Raw genomic sequence first — 17,157 nt, forward strand, 5'->3', positions numbered from 1 at the left:
GCCTCTGTCCTTCCTCATCCTTTTCTCTCGAAGATGCTTTTTTTCCGAAGCCACAATTTCTCTATATCAAACATGGATCAACACAAGTTACTCAAGGTTCCTGTTTCTGGCTCTCTCCTGTTTTCACGATTCAGGAAGCATATGGGGCTGTTGAGGAATCCATGACACTCAGGTTAAAAACTATGGTGGGATCTGCAAAGCATCATTTTTAGTTATTATTCCTAGCCTGCTTTTCTCCCCAGCCAGGACCCAAGATGGCTCATAATACCATTCTCCTCCCCTCCATTTAATCCTCATTACTGCTCTGTTATGCCAAGAATGACTGCCAGTCTCTCCTAGCAAGGTTCCATGTCAGAGTGGGGAATTAAACCTGGGTTTCCCAGATCTTAATCCAACACTAACCACTACACAAGGCTGTCACATGGATCACACAAATGTTTGAAAATTAGTAGTTAATGTATTTTAGCATTTGTGCCAGGCAAAGATGACCTCCTTAGTGATACCATGCTGCTCTTCCTAGAAGACAGCTGCTTTTGAAATGAACAGGATGATTGTTACTGATTTAGTCAGGGCTTTTTTTGTAGCAGTAACTCCTTTGCATATTAGGCTACACCCCCAATGCAGCCAATCCACCAAGAGCTTACAATGCTCTTCTTACAGGGCTTACTGTAAACTCAGCCAGCCTCTGAGTTGTGACCCATAGATAGGTGACTATTTGCACCATGCGTGAAGTAGGGAAAGGGGGACCGGGGAAGGCAGGTTTGCAAGCTCTTCTCCACCACCCCAGAGGTTACCTGGAGACCTAGAGCAGGGAAAGAGAGCAACAGCTGACGGACCTACTGAAAGGAGGAACAGAATTAAAGAGGGTGCAACAGTGTTCCCCCATATTCATAGCTCTTGTAGGAGCTGTATTTACTATAATAATAATAAAATTTTATTTATATCCCGCCCTCCGCGCCTAAGCAGGCTCAGGGCGGCTAACAACATCCATAAAATATACAATATACTAATCTTGGCGTCAAGGCAACATCCATAAAATATACAATATACTAATCTTGGCGTCAAGGCAAAGAGAGATGCATAATAATGCAAATAGTGGTCAGTGATCTATATGGTACATGTGCGTTTCCTTCTTCCTCTGGTTCCAAAAAATAATTCCCCAACCTTTCCCTATGCTGGTCTTATAGGGTCTGCTATTCCCAACTTTTGTTTTTTTAAAAAGTCTCCTTCTAGCATGCTCATCTTGGAAAGTGCAAACATTATGTTGTTTATCTTTCTGTTCAAAGAAATTATTAAGACTTTTAATAAAGATGTGTAATATCTGTCCATGTCTTGCAGCTCTCAAACATCTGATATTTATTTTATGAGCTCTTACGTCAAGCAAGTTTGAGTTAATAGTCTACACCTCTCTGCAAAGGGTCGCCAGAAAAAAAAAATGCGGTGATGCAGAATGTCCCTGGGGGGGGGGGGAACTCTGACAGATTGCCAAGTGTTCGTTCTGAATTTAAAATGGACAAGAAACCAAACTTTTACAAAAATATTTTTATTAAAAAGCAGCAGATTCCAAACAGGACAATGACACTACCAAAATCAAAATGTAAACAGCTAGTTTTCAGGTGATCACGCGCAGCGGGGAGAGACTACTCAAAGCAGTTAAGGAACTAGTGAGACAGCCAATTCTCTTGACACAAAAAAGCAATATATATATAGATATATATATAGAAAGACGCGTTTTGCACTTTGCAGTTTGCAGTCGGTCACCGCAGCCTGTCCCAGCGCCAGATACTGGCGTCGTCACACACAGCTATGAGGATACTGCTGTCTCTGCTGAAGCTGGTTTGTCTAATTGCAGCAGCGCATTTTGGATGAGTAAGAGTTGTACACCTGTTGGGAAAAAAAATTAAGGCTGTAAGAATCAGGTCTGTGTTTCTCATCTTTTGCCCTCTGAGTTAACAGCCTGGTTACAGGAGAGGTGGGCCATACAGATCACTAAGGATGTAGGCCAGAATTTCACTTCCATGGTATCTGTGAGCTGTCCAGAGGCGGGACTCTTCTCTCTCACCTGCTTTTCAAGCGTCCCTGGATTTTTAAACTGCTAGTAGAGAACTTTCTCCCACCGAAGCTAAGACACAGCTCAGATACCATGCAAAACCATGGTTTTAAAGTATGGCTGGCTTGTAAAACTCGGATTCAGCTCACAATTGCTCAAATTGTGATTTGGTATAACAACTGTTGGGTTTGCTGCTGTCTCGCCATACCCTGGTTGGGCATCACAAGAAAATAAGCAAGGATCAAACTAGGATTAAAGCAGAGTTCAGACATCATGTGAAAAATATCATTAGGACTAACCAGGGACTGGAGCAGCTGGCCTATGAGCATCAGTTAAAAAGCTTGGGGTGACTAGTCTAGAACAAAGGGGAGTGAGGGGAGATATGATAGAGGTTTATAGAATTATGCATTCTCTGCGGAGAGATCCTTTGGTCTGGACCAGCGTGGTTCTTCTTATGTTCCCACCAGTGTTCCCTCTAAGCTGAGTTAGCGTGAGCTAGCACACAGATTGTTACCCTCCAGCTCACACATTTTTGTCTTAGCTCAGGAAGGATGACCCCAGAGCACAATAATGTATGCAGTAGCTCACAACTTTAATGCCAGTAGCTCACAAAGTAGAATTTTTGCTCACAAGACTCTGCAGCTTAGAGAGAACATTGGTTCTAACTGTGGCTAATAAAACAACCTCATATCCTGGCTTGATGAATATGAACCATGAAGTTAGGAGGGAAGGAAAGGTCGACTGTGCAAGCACCAGTAGTTTCTGACTTTGGGGTGACGTTGCTTTCATGTTTTCACAGCAGACTTTTTACGGGGTGGTTTGCCATTGCCTTCCTCGGTCATCTACACTTTCCCCCCAGCAAGCTGGGGACTCATTTTACCGACCTCGGAAGGATGAAAGGCTGAGTCAACCTCGAGCTGGCTACCTGAAAACCCAGCTTCCGCTGGGGATCACTCAGGTCGTGAGCATATGAACCATGAAGTAGAGTAACTTGGAATTTTGACTCTCCCATAATGCCAGAACTTGGGATCATTCACTGAGGCTGTGGTGGGAGATTCAAGGTGGGAGATTCTGGACAGACACAAGGAAGTACTTCTTCACACAGTGCACGGTTAATTTATGAAACTTGCCGTCACAGGATGTGCCCATAGCCACCAACTGGAAGGCAGTGGACAAATCCATGGAGGACTGGGCAATCGATGGCTACTAATCGTGATGGATATCTGCTCCCTCCAGTACCAGAGATACTATGCCTCCTTAAATCAGCTGATGGGGAGCAAAGGCAGGAGGGTGAACAGAATGCTGGACCAGTTGGGCCCTTGGTAGGATCCAGCACAGCTGTAGCCAGTAGCCCACAAAGTAGAATATTTCCTCACAAGACTTTGCAGCTTAGAGGGAACATTGCTCTTAAGCTACCATTAATTTAATTAAGCCATGATTTTGCACGTCTGAACTGAGCCTAACATCTTATGCAGACAGACTGCACCACTTTTAAGGAGAATGGGGAGTGTACAGGACTTCACAAACCTCCATGCAAAAAATTATCTCGGGGGGGGGCAACCTATGTCAGGGGTGGGGAACCTCTGTCTCGAGGGCGGTATGCAGCCCTTGAGGTCACTTGGTGTGGCCCTCGGGGATTGCTGTGCCAAACCGAGCCATGTGGCAGCCTCTCTGGGGCCTGGCTGGCCAGCGAGGATCGTGGGGCCCAGCTGCGCTGTGCAGCAGCCTCCCCATGGCCAGGGAAGGATCACAGGGCCCAGATGCACTCTGCGGCAGCCTCCCTGGGGCCTGGCTGGCCGGCCAGAATTGCTGTGGGGCCTGGAAAAGTTACCGTCACAGTTCAGTTTGCACTTGATTATCCCAGATGGTGTGGCCTAATATGCTGAGTTCCTGCTGGGCTTTTTCTACAAAAAAGCCCTGGACCTATGCATTTGCCTAGGGCGGCGGGCTGGGTGTGTGCGTGCCAGATTAGGCTCTCCCCACATTACTTCAAATAGAAAAACAATTATTTGCATTAATTTTGCCGACCTGAATCGTTCTCTCTCGGCGGAGCACTGTTTTTTAAGTTGATAATTTTTTATGGCCCGCGAATGTTATAAATATCCATATGGCCCTTGGCAGAAAAAAGGTTTCCCACCCCTGACCTATGTGGATGAATTTTGTGTCCGTACAGCAGCACTCAGCTGAATGAGTCTCTACCTGCAGAATGATGTAATATAGCCCAGACGGCCTCCATAAGTACTAGACCTGCGGTAGAGGCTACAGAAGAACTAATACGAATGAATGAAAGGGGGAAGAGGTCACCCCTTGGACATTTGCATCTGTCTGTCCATTCTCCTAGTTAAACAAGTTGTCGATGTATGTGAAGTGAGGTGGGTTACTCATGCTCCCTTACACTGATTTCGCCTGCAAAAAAGGTTATGAATTGTATTTCTTTTTTTAAAAAAAACCCCAGCTTTGTATATTAGAGTAAAAAAGAAGTCCTTGCTGTTTCATGCCTGAAAGCAAACTAGTCAAATCTACTCACTTGGCCTTATGAGGATCTTCTATTTCTAAATCCCAAACGTAGAGTTTGCCAACTTGATTACCCAAGGCCAGCATCTGCAAAAGGACAAAAGACATGTACAGCCAAACACTGAAATGGAACATAGAAGCACTCAGGCAAACTAAAAATTACATTTGTTCAGGGATGGAATTCTAGCAGGAGTTCCTTTGCATATTAGGCCACACACCCCTGATGTAGCCAATCATCCAAGAGCTTTCAAGGCTCTTTTTTGTAAGCTCTTGGAAGATTGGGCCACATCAGGGGTGTTTGGCCTAATATGCAAAGGAGCTCCTGCTGGAATTCCACCCCTGCATTTGTTAATATTATGTGCTACAGGTGTTGCAACTGTCAATACTTCTCGTCCTTAGGAATTTTTTTAAAAGAAACAATTAAGTATTTTAACCTTAATCTTTTTTACAGTACAAGACAATGAGCAAACCAAACTGGTGGTGGTGGTGGGGAAGAAATTTAACATGAAGCAAGACTTATACATATACATTTATGTCCTTTGCCTCAGGAAAACAGATTTGAAATTATAATTTCCCCTAGACAAATAAAGATAAGACAGGCCTTTAGAGCATTTTTAGAGCCCTTATCGGACCGTTCCCTTCAAGTCACACCACAAGACTAACAGGCCTTCACAACTGGAAAGCTCTGCCCAGCCAAGGAAATCACAGCCATCTGCAGTCAACAAAGTTCACCTACAACCCTTAGGGGTAGAGAATCTGGCTTCTAACATTCAGATATCAGCACAAAGCGGCTGTATTTATCGGCCACTAGAGGCCAAACTTTGCCCTCATCACATCTCACAATTTTATTCAATCTTTGCTCCATGAACAGAGGTTCTCCCCTGTTCTACATTCCCTCAAAATAACAGTGCAAGATAGGTTGGTCTGAAAGAACAGTGACTGTACCAAGGTCACTCAGTGGGCTTCAAGGCTGAAAGTGAACTTGAATGCAAATCACCCCACTTCTATAGTCTGATGCTCTAACCATCAGAAGAAAAAGAAGATATTGGATTTATATCCTGCCCTCCACTTTGAATCTCAGAGTGGCTTACAATCTCCTTCACCTTCCTCTTCCACAAGACACCCTGTGAGATAGGTGGGGCTGAGAGAGCTCTCACAGCTGCTGCCCTTTCAAGGACAGCTCCGCAAGAGCTATGGCTGACCCAAGGCCGTTCCAGCAGCTGCAAATGGAGGAGTGGGGAATCAAACCTGGTTCTCCCAGATAAGAGTCCACACACTTAACCACTACACCAAACTGGCTCACACCACTTGGACTGTCAGCATGAATTATAGTCTTCAGTCTCCTCCAATAATAATTATTGTCCGCCACCTTGGCCAAAAATATTCTAAAATCTACCAGTCAAGTTAACAACAGGGCATGTATACTGAACTTGCTCAGGAAAAAATTAACAGGTCAGTAGAAACATACAGTCTGAATATTTTGCTGCAGAATACAAATGACTATACCAGATCAGTTTTCATCTCCTAAAAAGGAGAGTGATACAAATGTTATGTGGGGCTGGCCTTTCAAAATGGTCTGGAAACTTCAGCTTGTCTAAAATGCAGTGAGGCTATTATCAGGGGCAGGATACAGGGATCGTGTCACTCCAGTGCTGAAAGCTGCAATGGCTGCCTATTTGTTCCCAGGTACAATTCAAAGTGCTGGTTCTTCCCTTTAAAGCCGTAAATGGGCTTGGAGCCAGGGTACCTGAAACACCACCTCATCCCACACTGTTCAGCCTGCTGGTTAAGATCTGCCTCCCAAGCCCTGTTCCCTGTGCCCACACCTTCCAAGGTGAGGCGGATGGCAACCAGAAACAGGGCTTTTTCAGTAATGGCACTTCACTTATGGCAGAGAGGCCAACGGTAGCTCTCCAGATGTTTTTTGCCTACAACTCCCATTAACCATGCTGGAACATCCTTCCTCTTAAGGCATACTTGGTACCTACGTTGCTGTCTTCCAGGTGCCAGGCCCAAACGTTTCGGTTCACCCAGGTTTTTAATTAATCTTTTAATCTATTCTGAAAACTGTTACTTTAAAGCTGCCAATGGTCTGCTTTTTATGGTTTTATGTTTTTATGCTTGACTTTTAATATTGTATTTTAGTTCCTTTTAATGTGTTGATTTGTACTATCATTTTATTTTTAAGCTGTTTCAGGAGGATTCTAGTGAGGCGACATAAACTTCTTCCGAATACACAGATGGGACTGTAAAAGTAATCGACCTCACAGAGCTCTCATACTCTTTCATTGCACTTCTGCCTGGGCACTTTAAGCTGTCTCAGTTTTTCATCTACCATGTTTACTGCTGCATCTCTTGCATTGACAATGTGCCTTGTTGAAAAGAGCAAAAGTCCAGGAGAGCCAGTTTGGTGTAGTGGTTAAGTGTGTGGACTCTTATCTGGGAGAACCGGGTTTGATTCCCCACTCCTCCACTTGCACCTGCTGGAATGGCCTTGGGTCAGCCATAGCTCTGGCAGAGGTTGTCCTTGAAAGGGCAGCTGCTGTGAGAGCCCTCTCCAGCCCCACCCACCTCACAAGGTGTCTGTTGTGGGGGAGGAAGGGAAAGGAGATTGTGAGCCGCTCTGAGACTCTTTGGAGTGGAGGGTGGGATATAAATCCAATATCTTCATCTTCCTCACTGGGTGACTGTTGTGGGGAAGGAAGGTAAAGGAGATTGTGAGCCGCTGTGAGACTCTTTGGAGTGGAGGGTGGGATATAAATCCAATATCTTCATCTTCCTCACTGGGTGACTGTTGTGGGGAAGGAAGGTAAAGGAGATTGTGAGCCGCTGTGAGACTCTTCGGAGTGGAGGGTGGGATATAAATCCAATATCTTCATCTTCCTCACTGGGTGACTGTTGTGGGGAAGGAAGGTAAAGGAGATTGTGAGCCGCTGTGAGACTCTTCGGAGTGGAGGGCGGGATATAAATCCAATATCTTCATCTACCTCACAGGGTGTCTGTTGTGGGGGAGGAAGGTAAAGGAGATTGTGAGCCGCTCTGAGACTCTTCGGAGTGGAGGGCGGGCTATAAATCCAATATCTTCTTCTTCTTAAAGACTAACAAAATTTGTGACAGGGGAGGAGCTTTCATGGGTCACCGCTCACTTCTTCAGATACAGCTAGAAAGTGATATAATAGGAGAGTAAAGTGATTTTAGATGCCGAATGGCGACTGCAGGTGAATGACAATAACATGGTGCAGAAAGAAACACTGTGAATTAACAACTATACTAACATACGATTTCAATAAATATTTATAACGAGAATCACTTGTGTCAATATTTTATTCCAAAGTATACAAACTGCCTGCTTTTTTGGTGGAACAACATGAAAGGATTAGATGTGACATGCGGGGGGGGGGGGGGGGGTAAGGCATGGCAAAATCAGCATTAGTAATGAGACAGGAAACCGAGGTCTTGATTCAGTTCAGGAGGATGCATTGTCTTGGTGTGCCACACCTAGCAGCTAGTCCCATGGGGGAATAATACTCTGTATGTAAAAACTGCAGACCTAGTGAGCATAATAGGAAACACGATAGCCACTGGGAACCCTAACCACTCAGGAGAAGCAATAGTCCAAGTATGGTACTTAAAGGAGAGTGGGGCTCCACTGTTTGTAAGTTTGGAGTCATGTTCCAGTTCCACTTGCTTTCAGGCAACAACAATTTTAACACTCACTCGAAAGAAGAAGTTACGCCTTTACCAGTTCTATAAAGAAATGCTTTTTGTTTGTTTGTTTCTTTGGTGCCCTACTCTCCTTCCTGATAATCTCTTTCACATCCACACCCCCAAACATTATGTTTTGCCAACGCATTTATATCCCACTTTTCAGACTGGTTTCCTGTCAGCTGCTTTGAGAAACAGCTGTGCTCACAAACCATAAAAGATGCACAAGGAAAGGAGAATGCAGAGGAAATGGACAACAGCGCTGGAATGAAACTAGAACCCTGCTGATGTTCTTGTGTAGAAGTAGATTCAGGTGGGTAGCCTTCCGATTTGGATATATTTATTTCCTTCACTATGTTTCTCCCGGAATGAAACCCAAACAAATGGTGCCCATACAAACTAAGCTTGATATTCCAGTTTGGTCCTTGCATCTGTCCATCAACTTTATTATGGTGTATGCTAATTTGCTGCTCACTCTCTACATCAGGAGTGGCCAAACCGTGGCTCAGGGGCCACATATGGCTTTCACACATACTGTGTGGCTCTCAAAGCCCTCAACACCCCATTGGCCAGCTTGGAGAAGCTAGATCGCTTCTCCAAGTCAAGTCAGCTGGCAGCTTGGAGAATGCATTTAAAGTTAAAGGTGCTTTCTTTCCACCTCTCCCTCCCTCCTCATCTATTCCCTCCCTGTCTTGTGGCTCTCAAACATCTGACATTTATTATATATGGCTCTTACATTAAGCAAGTTTGGCCACCCCTGCTATATGGACTTGCAACTTCCACTTCGATGTATCTGAAGAAGTGTGTATGCGCATGAAAGCTTACACTGTGAACAGAACTGTTGGTCTTAAAGATGCCCCTGGACTCAAACTTTTTTTTGCCTAGAGGTGCTTGGTGCAATTACCCTGAAGCCCTTAAATCCTATCAGAAACAAGAAAGCTATTCCTCTAAGATCTGTAGTCCAGATCCCTGACAACTGGTAACTGAGCAAAAGTGTCTAACAGGTAAGGAGGGAAGAGACAAGCAAGATGCTTGAAGCTGCTCCTTTGGTCACCTATAGGCAGAGCCAGAACCATCTTCCCCCTCGATAACCATTCCAAGAAGGAGGAGCTGCCACTTCTCAGCTGACCTCTGGCAGAACCCAGAGTTATTTGTTTTTACTAAATTCTGGTCAATCTCTCTACACCCCAGCCTGGCTCATCCCCTCTCTGAACCCCTTTTTCTTGACTAGGACCAATCTTATAAAAAAAAAAAAAAGCTATTGCTCAGTTTTATCTTGTGCCCGGCAGCCACGGCCCTTACCTTTTGCCAGAAATCCATTGAAAACCTCATGTACCAAATATCGCACTGACTGTAATCAAATCGGCCTAAAATAGTCACGTTTGATTCACTGGCCTTAATTTTATCTATATTGTCTTCCATCTTGCCAGGCTTCCAGCACACAATGGCATTTTCACAGGACTGTGAACACAAGAGAGGAGGGGGAAATGCTATGTCATCCAGAAAAAACACTCAAACTTATCCATACAGTAAACCACCGTTCTCTCTAAGCTGTGCATGCGAACGGCCGCTCCTTAACACAGGCAGGCTTGTTCAGCAGCAACCTGAAGCCACACAAGGTCTTGCACTGTCCATTGCCTATTTTAAGATTACAGTAGTCAGGGCTTTTTTTGTAGCAGGGACTCCTTTGCATATTAGGCTACATCCCGCTGATGTAGCCAATCCTCCAAGAGCTAACAGGGCTCTTCTTACAGGGTCTACTGTAAACTCTTGGAGGATTGGCTACGTCAGTGGGGTGCAGCTTAATATGCAAAGGAGTTCCTGCTACAAAAAAAGCCCTGACTGTAGTTATGTTCTGCTCAGGATGTGAACTGCTCTGCTCAGTGGAGGGGGGAGGGTGTAATTATAAAACATCTGTAGGCTATGGACTGCTGGGTATACCAGACAGTCAATCACATTTAGAGGAGGGCTGCCAGTTAGAGGAGGACAAGGAGCTGTTCCACTTGGCAGCAGAAGATAGGACCTGAAGCAATGGGCTCAGATTACAAGCAGAAAGGTACCGGCTGGATATTGGGAGGGGGGGGAATTTTACAGTCAGAGTAGTTCAGAGGTGGAACCAGTTGCTTAGGAAGGTGGTGAGCTCCCCTTCATTGGCAGTCTTTAAAAATGCAGCTGGATGATTATTTGCCGGAGATTCTTTTGGCTGATCCTGCATGGAGCAGGGAGTTGGACTAGATGATCTGTATGGCCCCTTCCAACTCTATGATTCTATGATTTTGAAAAGGCCACTGAAGATAGTTAAATAATACCATCTCATTCATTACCCCCCCAAAAGCTCTTGCCTTATCAATTAAATGTATTTTCAGTTTCTCTTCCACTAACTGAACACGAAATGTAAACACTGTTTAAAAACACAAGTCATCATACCTTGGAAAGTATCAGATCCCCTAACCATCGCACGCAGTCTACGTAATTCCTATGTATATCTCTGGTAGAGAAGTCAGGAAAGTGGATTTTTTGAGACACGAACGGCCTGAGGAGAAAATGGACAAATCCAATTAGCAAACACGGAAGGAACTGCAAGGGTTTGATGCACAACAAATAATTTAAAGAGAGGCCAGATAACCCTACAATTCCCAACAACAGACTGTTCCCTGAATAGCTGTTCTGCTTTAGATACTTCAGAACTATGCTGCAGTTTTTCATAATATCTTAATCAATTGGCTGAATGGTGCTACCTATTTTCACCAGCTGATGTAAGAATCGGAAAGTCCAGCCCAAAGCTGTTTTCCACTTACCTGGAAGTGCAAAAGATTCCAGCACACAGTCAAGCAAGTAGAGAAGGCTACCTGGAAATTTACCAGGGCCAGGGCTTTTTCGGTCCTGGCCCCGACCTGGTGGAATCAGCTCCCTATGGAGATCCGGGCCCTAACTGGCTTGCTGGCCTTTCGTAGGGCCTGTAAAACGGAGCTGTTCTGCCAGGTCTTTGGATGAGGCAGCAGGCATCTATCCACCTATTAGATCAATTGGCCTCCCCCTACGTCCTTATGGCCCGCTGCACCACTGTATTGTGGTGCTATACCATCTTGCTTCATATCATCATGCTGAACTAACCTATTGCACTTTACTGATTGCCAAAGTTGATTTTATTGTGATCTTAATTTAAATTGCTGTACTTCGCTTTGAGCCCCCCAAAAGGGGGAAAGGGCGGAATAGAAATACACTAATAATAATAATATACCAAATCACCTGGTCCTGTCCTTCAGCTGCCCAAGAGCACAAACCAAACTGATCACCAGACTCACTCTGTGCCAAACGTAAAAATCATAGAGCCAGAAGAGCTCTATCAGTTCAACCTAACCAGAAAACATCTGTCCCATCCTCTAATCTAGGGGTCCCCAACCACCAGGCCATGGACCGGTACTGGTCTGAGGACTGTTAGCAACCAGGCCATGAGTTGTATAATTATTATATATTACAATGTAAGATGATGATGATGATGATGACGACGACAATGGATTTATATCCCACCGTCCACTCCAAATCTCAGAGTGGTTCACAATCTTTTATCTTCCTCCACCACAACAGACATCAAATGAGGTAGGCGGGGCTGAGAGCTCTCTCCCAGAAGCTGCCCTTTCAAGGACATCTCTGTGAGAGCTATGGCTGACCCAAGGCCATTCCAGCAGGTGCAAGTGGAGGAGTGGGGAATCAAACCCAGTTCTCCCAAGAGTCCACACACTTAACCATTATAGCAAATTAATAATAATAATAATAATAATAATAAATTTTATTTCTATCCCGCCCTCCCCACCTCAGCAGGCTCAGGGCGGCTAACAACATTTTATAAAAACATACAATAATAATAATAAAACCTTTAAGTTTAACAATATAAAACATCAACAATAAACTTAGTAACATTAAAAACCAGTTCAATAAATACAATTATTCTGCGGTATAGTTCTTCAACCGCGTTGGTGGCTCCTTAATTTCTGATCTTCCTAACAGTCCGGGTGTGCAAATTTGAAAAGGACGGTCTTGCAGGCCCTGCGGAACTGCTCAAGGTTCCGCAGGGCCCGCACCTCCTCGGGGAGTCGGTTCCACAGAGTAGGAGCCGCAATCGAGAATGCCCGTGCTCTGGTGCTCTGATGTTTAATCTCCTTCGGCCCGGGGATGGTCATTAGATTTTTCCCGACTGACCTCAGTGCTCTCTGGGGTTCATATGGGGAAAGACGGTCCCTCAGGTAGGCTGGTCCTCGGCCATATAAGGCTTTAAAGGTAACGACCAACACTTTGTACTGGACTCGGTATACAATCGGCAGCCAGTGCAGTTCACGCAGCCCCGGCTGTATATGCTCCCATTTTGGGAGTCCCAACAACAGCCTGGCTGCCGCGTTCTGCACTAGCTGCAGTCTCCGAGTCCGGCACAGAGGTAGCCCCAAGTAGAGGGCATTACAGTAGTCTAGTCTTGAGGTGACCGTTGCGTGGATCACTGTTGCGAGGTCCCGGCGCTCGAGGAAAGGGGCCAGCTGCCTTGCCCGCTTCAGATGGAAGAATGCTGACTTGGCAGTGGCTGCTATCTGGGCCTCCATTGATAGTGAAGGCTCCAGTAAAACACCCAGGCTCTTTACCTGGCGCGCTGCTTTCAATAGCGCACCATCGAAGGCCGGGAGAGCTATTTCCCTTCCCAGAGCGCCGCGACCCACGCAAAGGACCTCTGTCTTCGCTGGGTTCAGTTTCAGCCCACTCAGCCTGAGCCATGTCGCAACAGCCTGTAAAGCCCGGTCGAGATTCCCTGGTGCGGAGTCGGGCCAGCCGTCCATTAGTAGATAGAGCTGGGTGTCATCTGCATATTGATGGCAACCCAGCCCAAACCGCCGGGCAATCTGGGCGAGGGGGCGCATATAGATGTTGAACAACATCGGGGAGAGAACTGCTCCCTGAGGCACCCCGCAATCCAGTGTGCGCCTCCGGGACCGTTCCCCCCCAATAGCCACCCTCTGTCCCCGACCTAGGAGAAAGGAGGAAAGCCATTGCAAGGCCGACCCCTCAACCCCAATGTCGGCGAGGCGGCGCGTCAGTAGCCGATGGTCGACTGTATCGAATGCAGCCGACAGATCTAACAACATCAGCACCGCAACGCCGCCTCGATCCAGTTGCCGTTGGAGGTCATCCACCAAGGCGACCAGCACCGTCTCCGTCCCATGGCCCGGCCGGAAGCCCGACTGACATGGGTCCAGGACAGAAGCGTCATCCAGAAACCTCTGAAGCTGCAACGCCACAGCCCTCTCAATAATTTTGCCTAGAAACGGTAAATTAGATAGAAATAAAGTGCACAATTGTATCATCCAAAAATTGTGTTGTTTCCTCCCCCAGTCTGTGGAAAAATTATCTTCCACAAAACCAGTCCCTGCTGCCAAAAAGGTTGGGGACCACCGCTCTAATCCTTCAAGAGAGAAACCACTGAACATCCAAGGAAGGAGATTCCACACCCACCTAAAGCACTCTGTCCAACGCTTTGCATAAAGCACAAAACCACTTCTAGCATTTAAACTACACTGTCATCTAGATCCAGACCTTTTTCTTCCTTTAAATGGTATGATTTTTTTTTAATTACCAGTTTTAGATAATATTGATGTCCAGGAAGTACTGGGGGAGGGGAGAGAGTACAACTTCATATTAGGATAAGCACTGTCCATACCTGTTGGTTTTATTGGGGTTGTACTCATAGGATTCCTTGATGGCATTCATCATCCTCTTTGAATTGATTCGCCAGAGTTTCAGGGAGTGGTCCATGCCACAAGACATGATTTTCTCACCAAGGAGATCATAATCCTGTGGATAAGGCACACAAACACAAAATACGGTTGAAGGGTTTTTGCATCCAAATTTTGAAGTGTAACAGCTGCTGAGCCCTTCCTTCCCTCCTCAACAACCGGAATAAACTGTACAATTACACAGAGATGTGTACATTTTGCTTCAGGTGATTTATAATTGCTTGACAAGGAAGAGGGGAGGGAGTGAGGGAGGCACAGAAATATGTTAAAGCTGCTGGGACAGTTTCCTACTTACTGCACTCAAAACTTCATCCCGGTGCCCTTCTACTCCTCCAAATATCGCAACCAGCGTATCAGTCTGGATGTTCCACAGTCGCAACGCATGATCTAGCAAAACAACCATAAGCTCATTTCCTTTGTTGCAAAATTAAAATAACAACTGACAGAAAAATTAAAAGATTAACTAAAGGTTTAAAAAGGTAAAGGTAGTCCCCTGTGCAAGCACCAGTCGTTTCCGACTCTGGGATGACGTTGCTTCCACAACGTTTTTCACAGCAGACTTTTTACGGGGTGGTTTGCCATTGCCTTCCCCAGTCATCTACACTTTCCAACCAGCAAGTTGGGTACTCATTTTACCGACCTCAGAAGGACGGAAGGCTGAGTCAACCTGGAACCAGCTTCCGCTGGGATCGAACTCAGGTCGTGAGCAGAGGGCTCCGACTGCAGTACTGCAGCTTTACCTCTCTGCGCCACGGGGCTCTTATAACTAAAGGTTTACCCTGTAACAAAAACTACATACAAAAAAATCAGGGACATGAGAGGTACAACATTTGAGAACTTATTTCCTGCTCTCACACACACACACATGAAGTTTTATTCAAGATGATACCCAGAATTAAACTTTGTTGGTCTTAAAGGTTCCACTGGACTCAAACTTTGTTCTATTGCTTCAGATCAACACAACTACTGGCTTGAATCTACCTTAACAGAGTACACAACACAAGCATATTTACAAACAGCCATCTCAATGAAAAAGCACTTAAAACGAAATCAGTTTCCCTTCGTAATTATAACTTTTCTACTTTCGTGTTCTGATGCATTGCAGCTGGCTTTATTCACAGCCCAAGTCAGACTTCCCACTTTTGTTTAGACTTAAAATGCCTTCTGGCTGAACAACTGCATGTATTTATTTATATTTACCTGCCCTCCAAGAACACATCTACTTTTTTAAAAAAAAAAAATTAACATTATTTATAGTCAACCTTTCTCACAGAGACTCAAGGTGAATTACACAGAGTGAATCAGTGCAAGGAACCAAACTAGACATTCAATAATTAATTGCATTAGCATTTTAGAAGTCTGTAACCAGCAGACGGAGCTGAAGGGCACAGCCTAAGTAAACATGGCACGTGTTCAGGAGCTGCATACGTAGCTGGCATGCCAGAGTCTTGTCGTCTCAGAATTAATCAGATACATTGCTCTACCAGCTAAGAATGACCATGTGCCACCTCCTACAGGTCTGAGAAAGAGCTGTCAATCCTTTATTTGAGCTCAGAGTACTCTGCAATAATCTTTTGCAGTGCTTAGCGGATTGTATCCTCTTCATGCTTTCCTTCCATCCACTGTCATGATCCTGCGCCTAGTGAGGCCTACAGGCTCCAGAGAAGCCTGCCTAGAAGTTCCTAAAGAAAGCCTACATTTCCCAGGATCCCCTCTGTACCTCTGATTGGGAGGCAAGGTTTTGGAGGGAAACTAGCCCAGAGAGGGCTGGGGTCTGGGAGAGCGTAAAAGTACCAAGCCCAGACAGGGCGTGTTCTTTCCTGGAGAGGCTGCAGGCAGAGGGGTTCTCTTGTCTGAGAGGTTGCAGATGGAGAAGGATTGCTCTTTGGAATGGGCAGTAGGAAAAGATCCCTCACCCAAGGGAGGTGGTGAGTTTTGGTATTAGAGTAGGGACTGTATAGCTAAACGCGCCAGGGCTTTTGTTTATTTGCACCAACCCTGTTTCGTATTCACTAAAGCACTAAATCTTTAGCACCCACTTATGGTTGTAGAGCACTAATAATAAACTTCTTTTGTTGTTATACTGCCTGGGTTCTCACATCTCCTACTAATAAGGAAGACAAGGGTGGCTGGGTGCTCTGGGCCCTCCCATGCAGACCCTTACCAGAGTGGTGGCAGCCAGTAGCAGGCCCTCCTAGGCTCCTGCTGTGTGACACCCTTTTGTTCATTCACAGAATTAAGCCCTCCATGGAACATCACAAAGAAACCTTGTTCTCATACCTTTGCTGACAGACAAGAGAAGATTTGGATCCCTGGGGTGAAATTTCAGTTCATTGATTGCATTTCCGTGGCCCACATAGTGCTACGACAGAAACCAAAAAGCAGGTTTTACTCCCAACATGGTTTTTTTTTTCATCAAAAGCTTGCACCCCCGCGAGCCGGCCAAACTCACCTTTATGCACTGCATCGTTATAGGATTAATTATCCTAATGATGCCTCTGGAGCCAGCCACAGCCAGCAGCGGATGGCTCGTGTTGCTATCGTAGGTCCACGCACAAGTGTAGAAGTTTTCATCTGCCTGAAGAATAAGGTCAAGGACTATACGAACAAGCGGAGGACTTCCTTTGGCAACTGTGCATTTGGATAACTCATTGCTGGAGCGCAGGAGAAAACGTCACAACTTAACAGGAGCCACAAATAAGTCCGTATGTGGCACAGGGAAATTAACAGAGAACAAAGCTCAAAAGACAGCTATGGCAATTCGGGAGAGACAAAGAAAGCTAAGGAGATCACGAGTGACTTTTAAAGGTCAGGTAGCTAGAACTGGCCAGAGACTGGATGGGTTGCTAAAACGACAAAGAGATCCAGAGCAAGTATAGAACAGAAATGAGAAAATAAAGACATAATTTCAGCTAGGCAGAGGATCCAAGACGATGCATTTCAAAATACTTCCTGGTTTATCCCACTCTTCCTCCTGTACTTCCTTCACCTTTAAAACACATAAAAGGGCAGGCAGGTTAGCCTAAGCATAACCCTGAATGTCCTGGGCACCAGAACGGAGACCACAGCTCCACCTGTAGGCAGGCCTTCTGCTGCTAGCTCGGGAGTAAC

General features: G+C 45.5%; 1 protein-coding gene across 1 annotated transcript in view; it reads right to left on the reverse strand.

Moving 5' to 3' along the window:
- Positions 1–1,527: 1,527 nt before the first annotated feature.
- EED (embryonic ectoderm development) overlaps positions 1,528–17,157 on the reverse strand; it is a 39,401-nt gene continuing 23,771 nt past the window's right edge. Inside the window, exons 5-12 of the mRNA XM_060234998.1 lie at positions 16,499–16,624; positions 16,327–16,408; positions 14,342–14,433; positions 13,971–14,104; positions 10,697–10,802; positions 9,572–9,730; positions 4,578–4,651; positions 1,528–1,884 (exon numbers count right to left, since the gene is read on the reverse strand). Of these exons, the coding sequence (XP_060090981.1) occupies positions 1,758–1,884; positions 4,578–4,651; positions 9,572–9,730; positions 10,697–10,802; positions 13,971–14,104; positions 14,342–14,433; positions 16,327–16,408; positions 16,499–16,624 (900 nt within the window). The 3' untranslated portion in view covers positions 1,528–1,757. The remainder of the gene's footprint in view (positions 1,885–4,577; positions 4,652–9,571; positions 9,731–10,696; positions 10,803–13,970; positions 14,105–14,341; positions 14,434–16,326; positions 16,409–16,498; positions 16,625–17,157) is intronic.

This window comes from Heteronotia binoei, chromosome 3 (genome assembly GCF_032191835.1).
Source record: "Heteronotia binoei isolate CCM8104 ecotype False Entrance Well chromosome 3, APGP_CSIRO_Hbin_v1, whole genome shotgun sequence".
Taxonomy (NCBI): domain Eukaryota; kingdom Metazoa; phylum Chordata; class Lepidosauria; order Squamata; family Gekkonidae; genus Heteronotia; species Heteronotia binoei.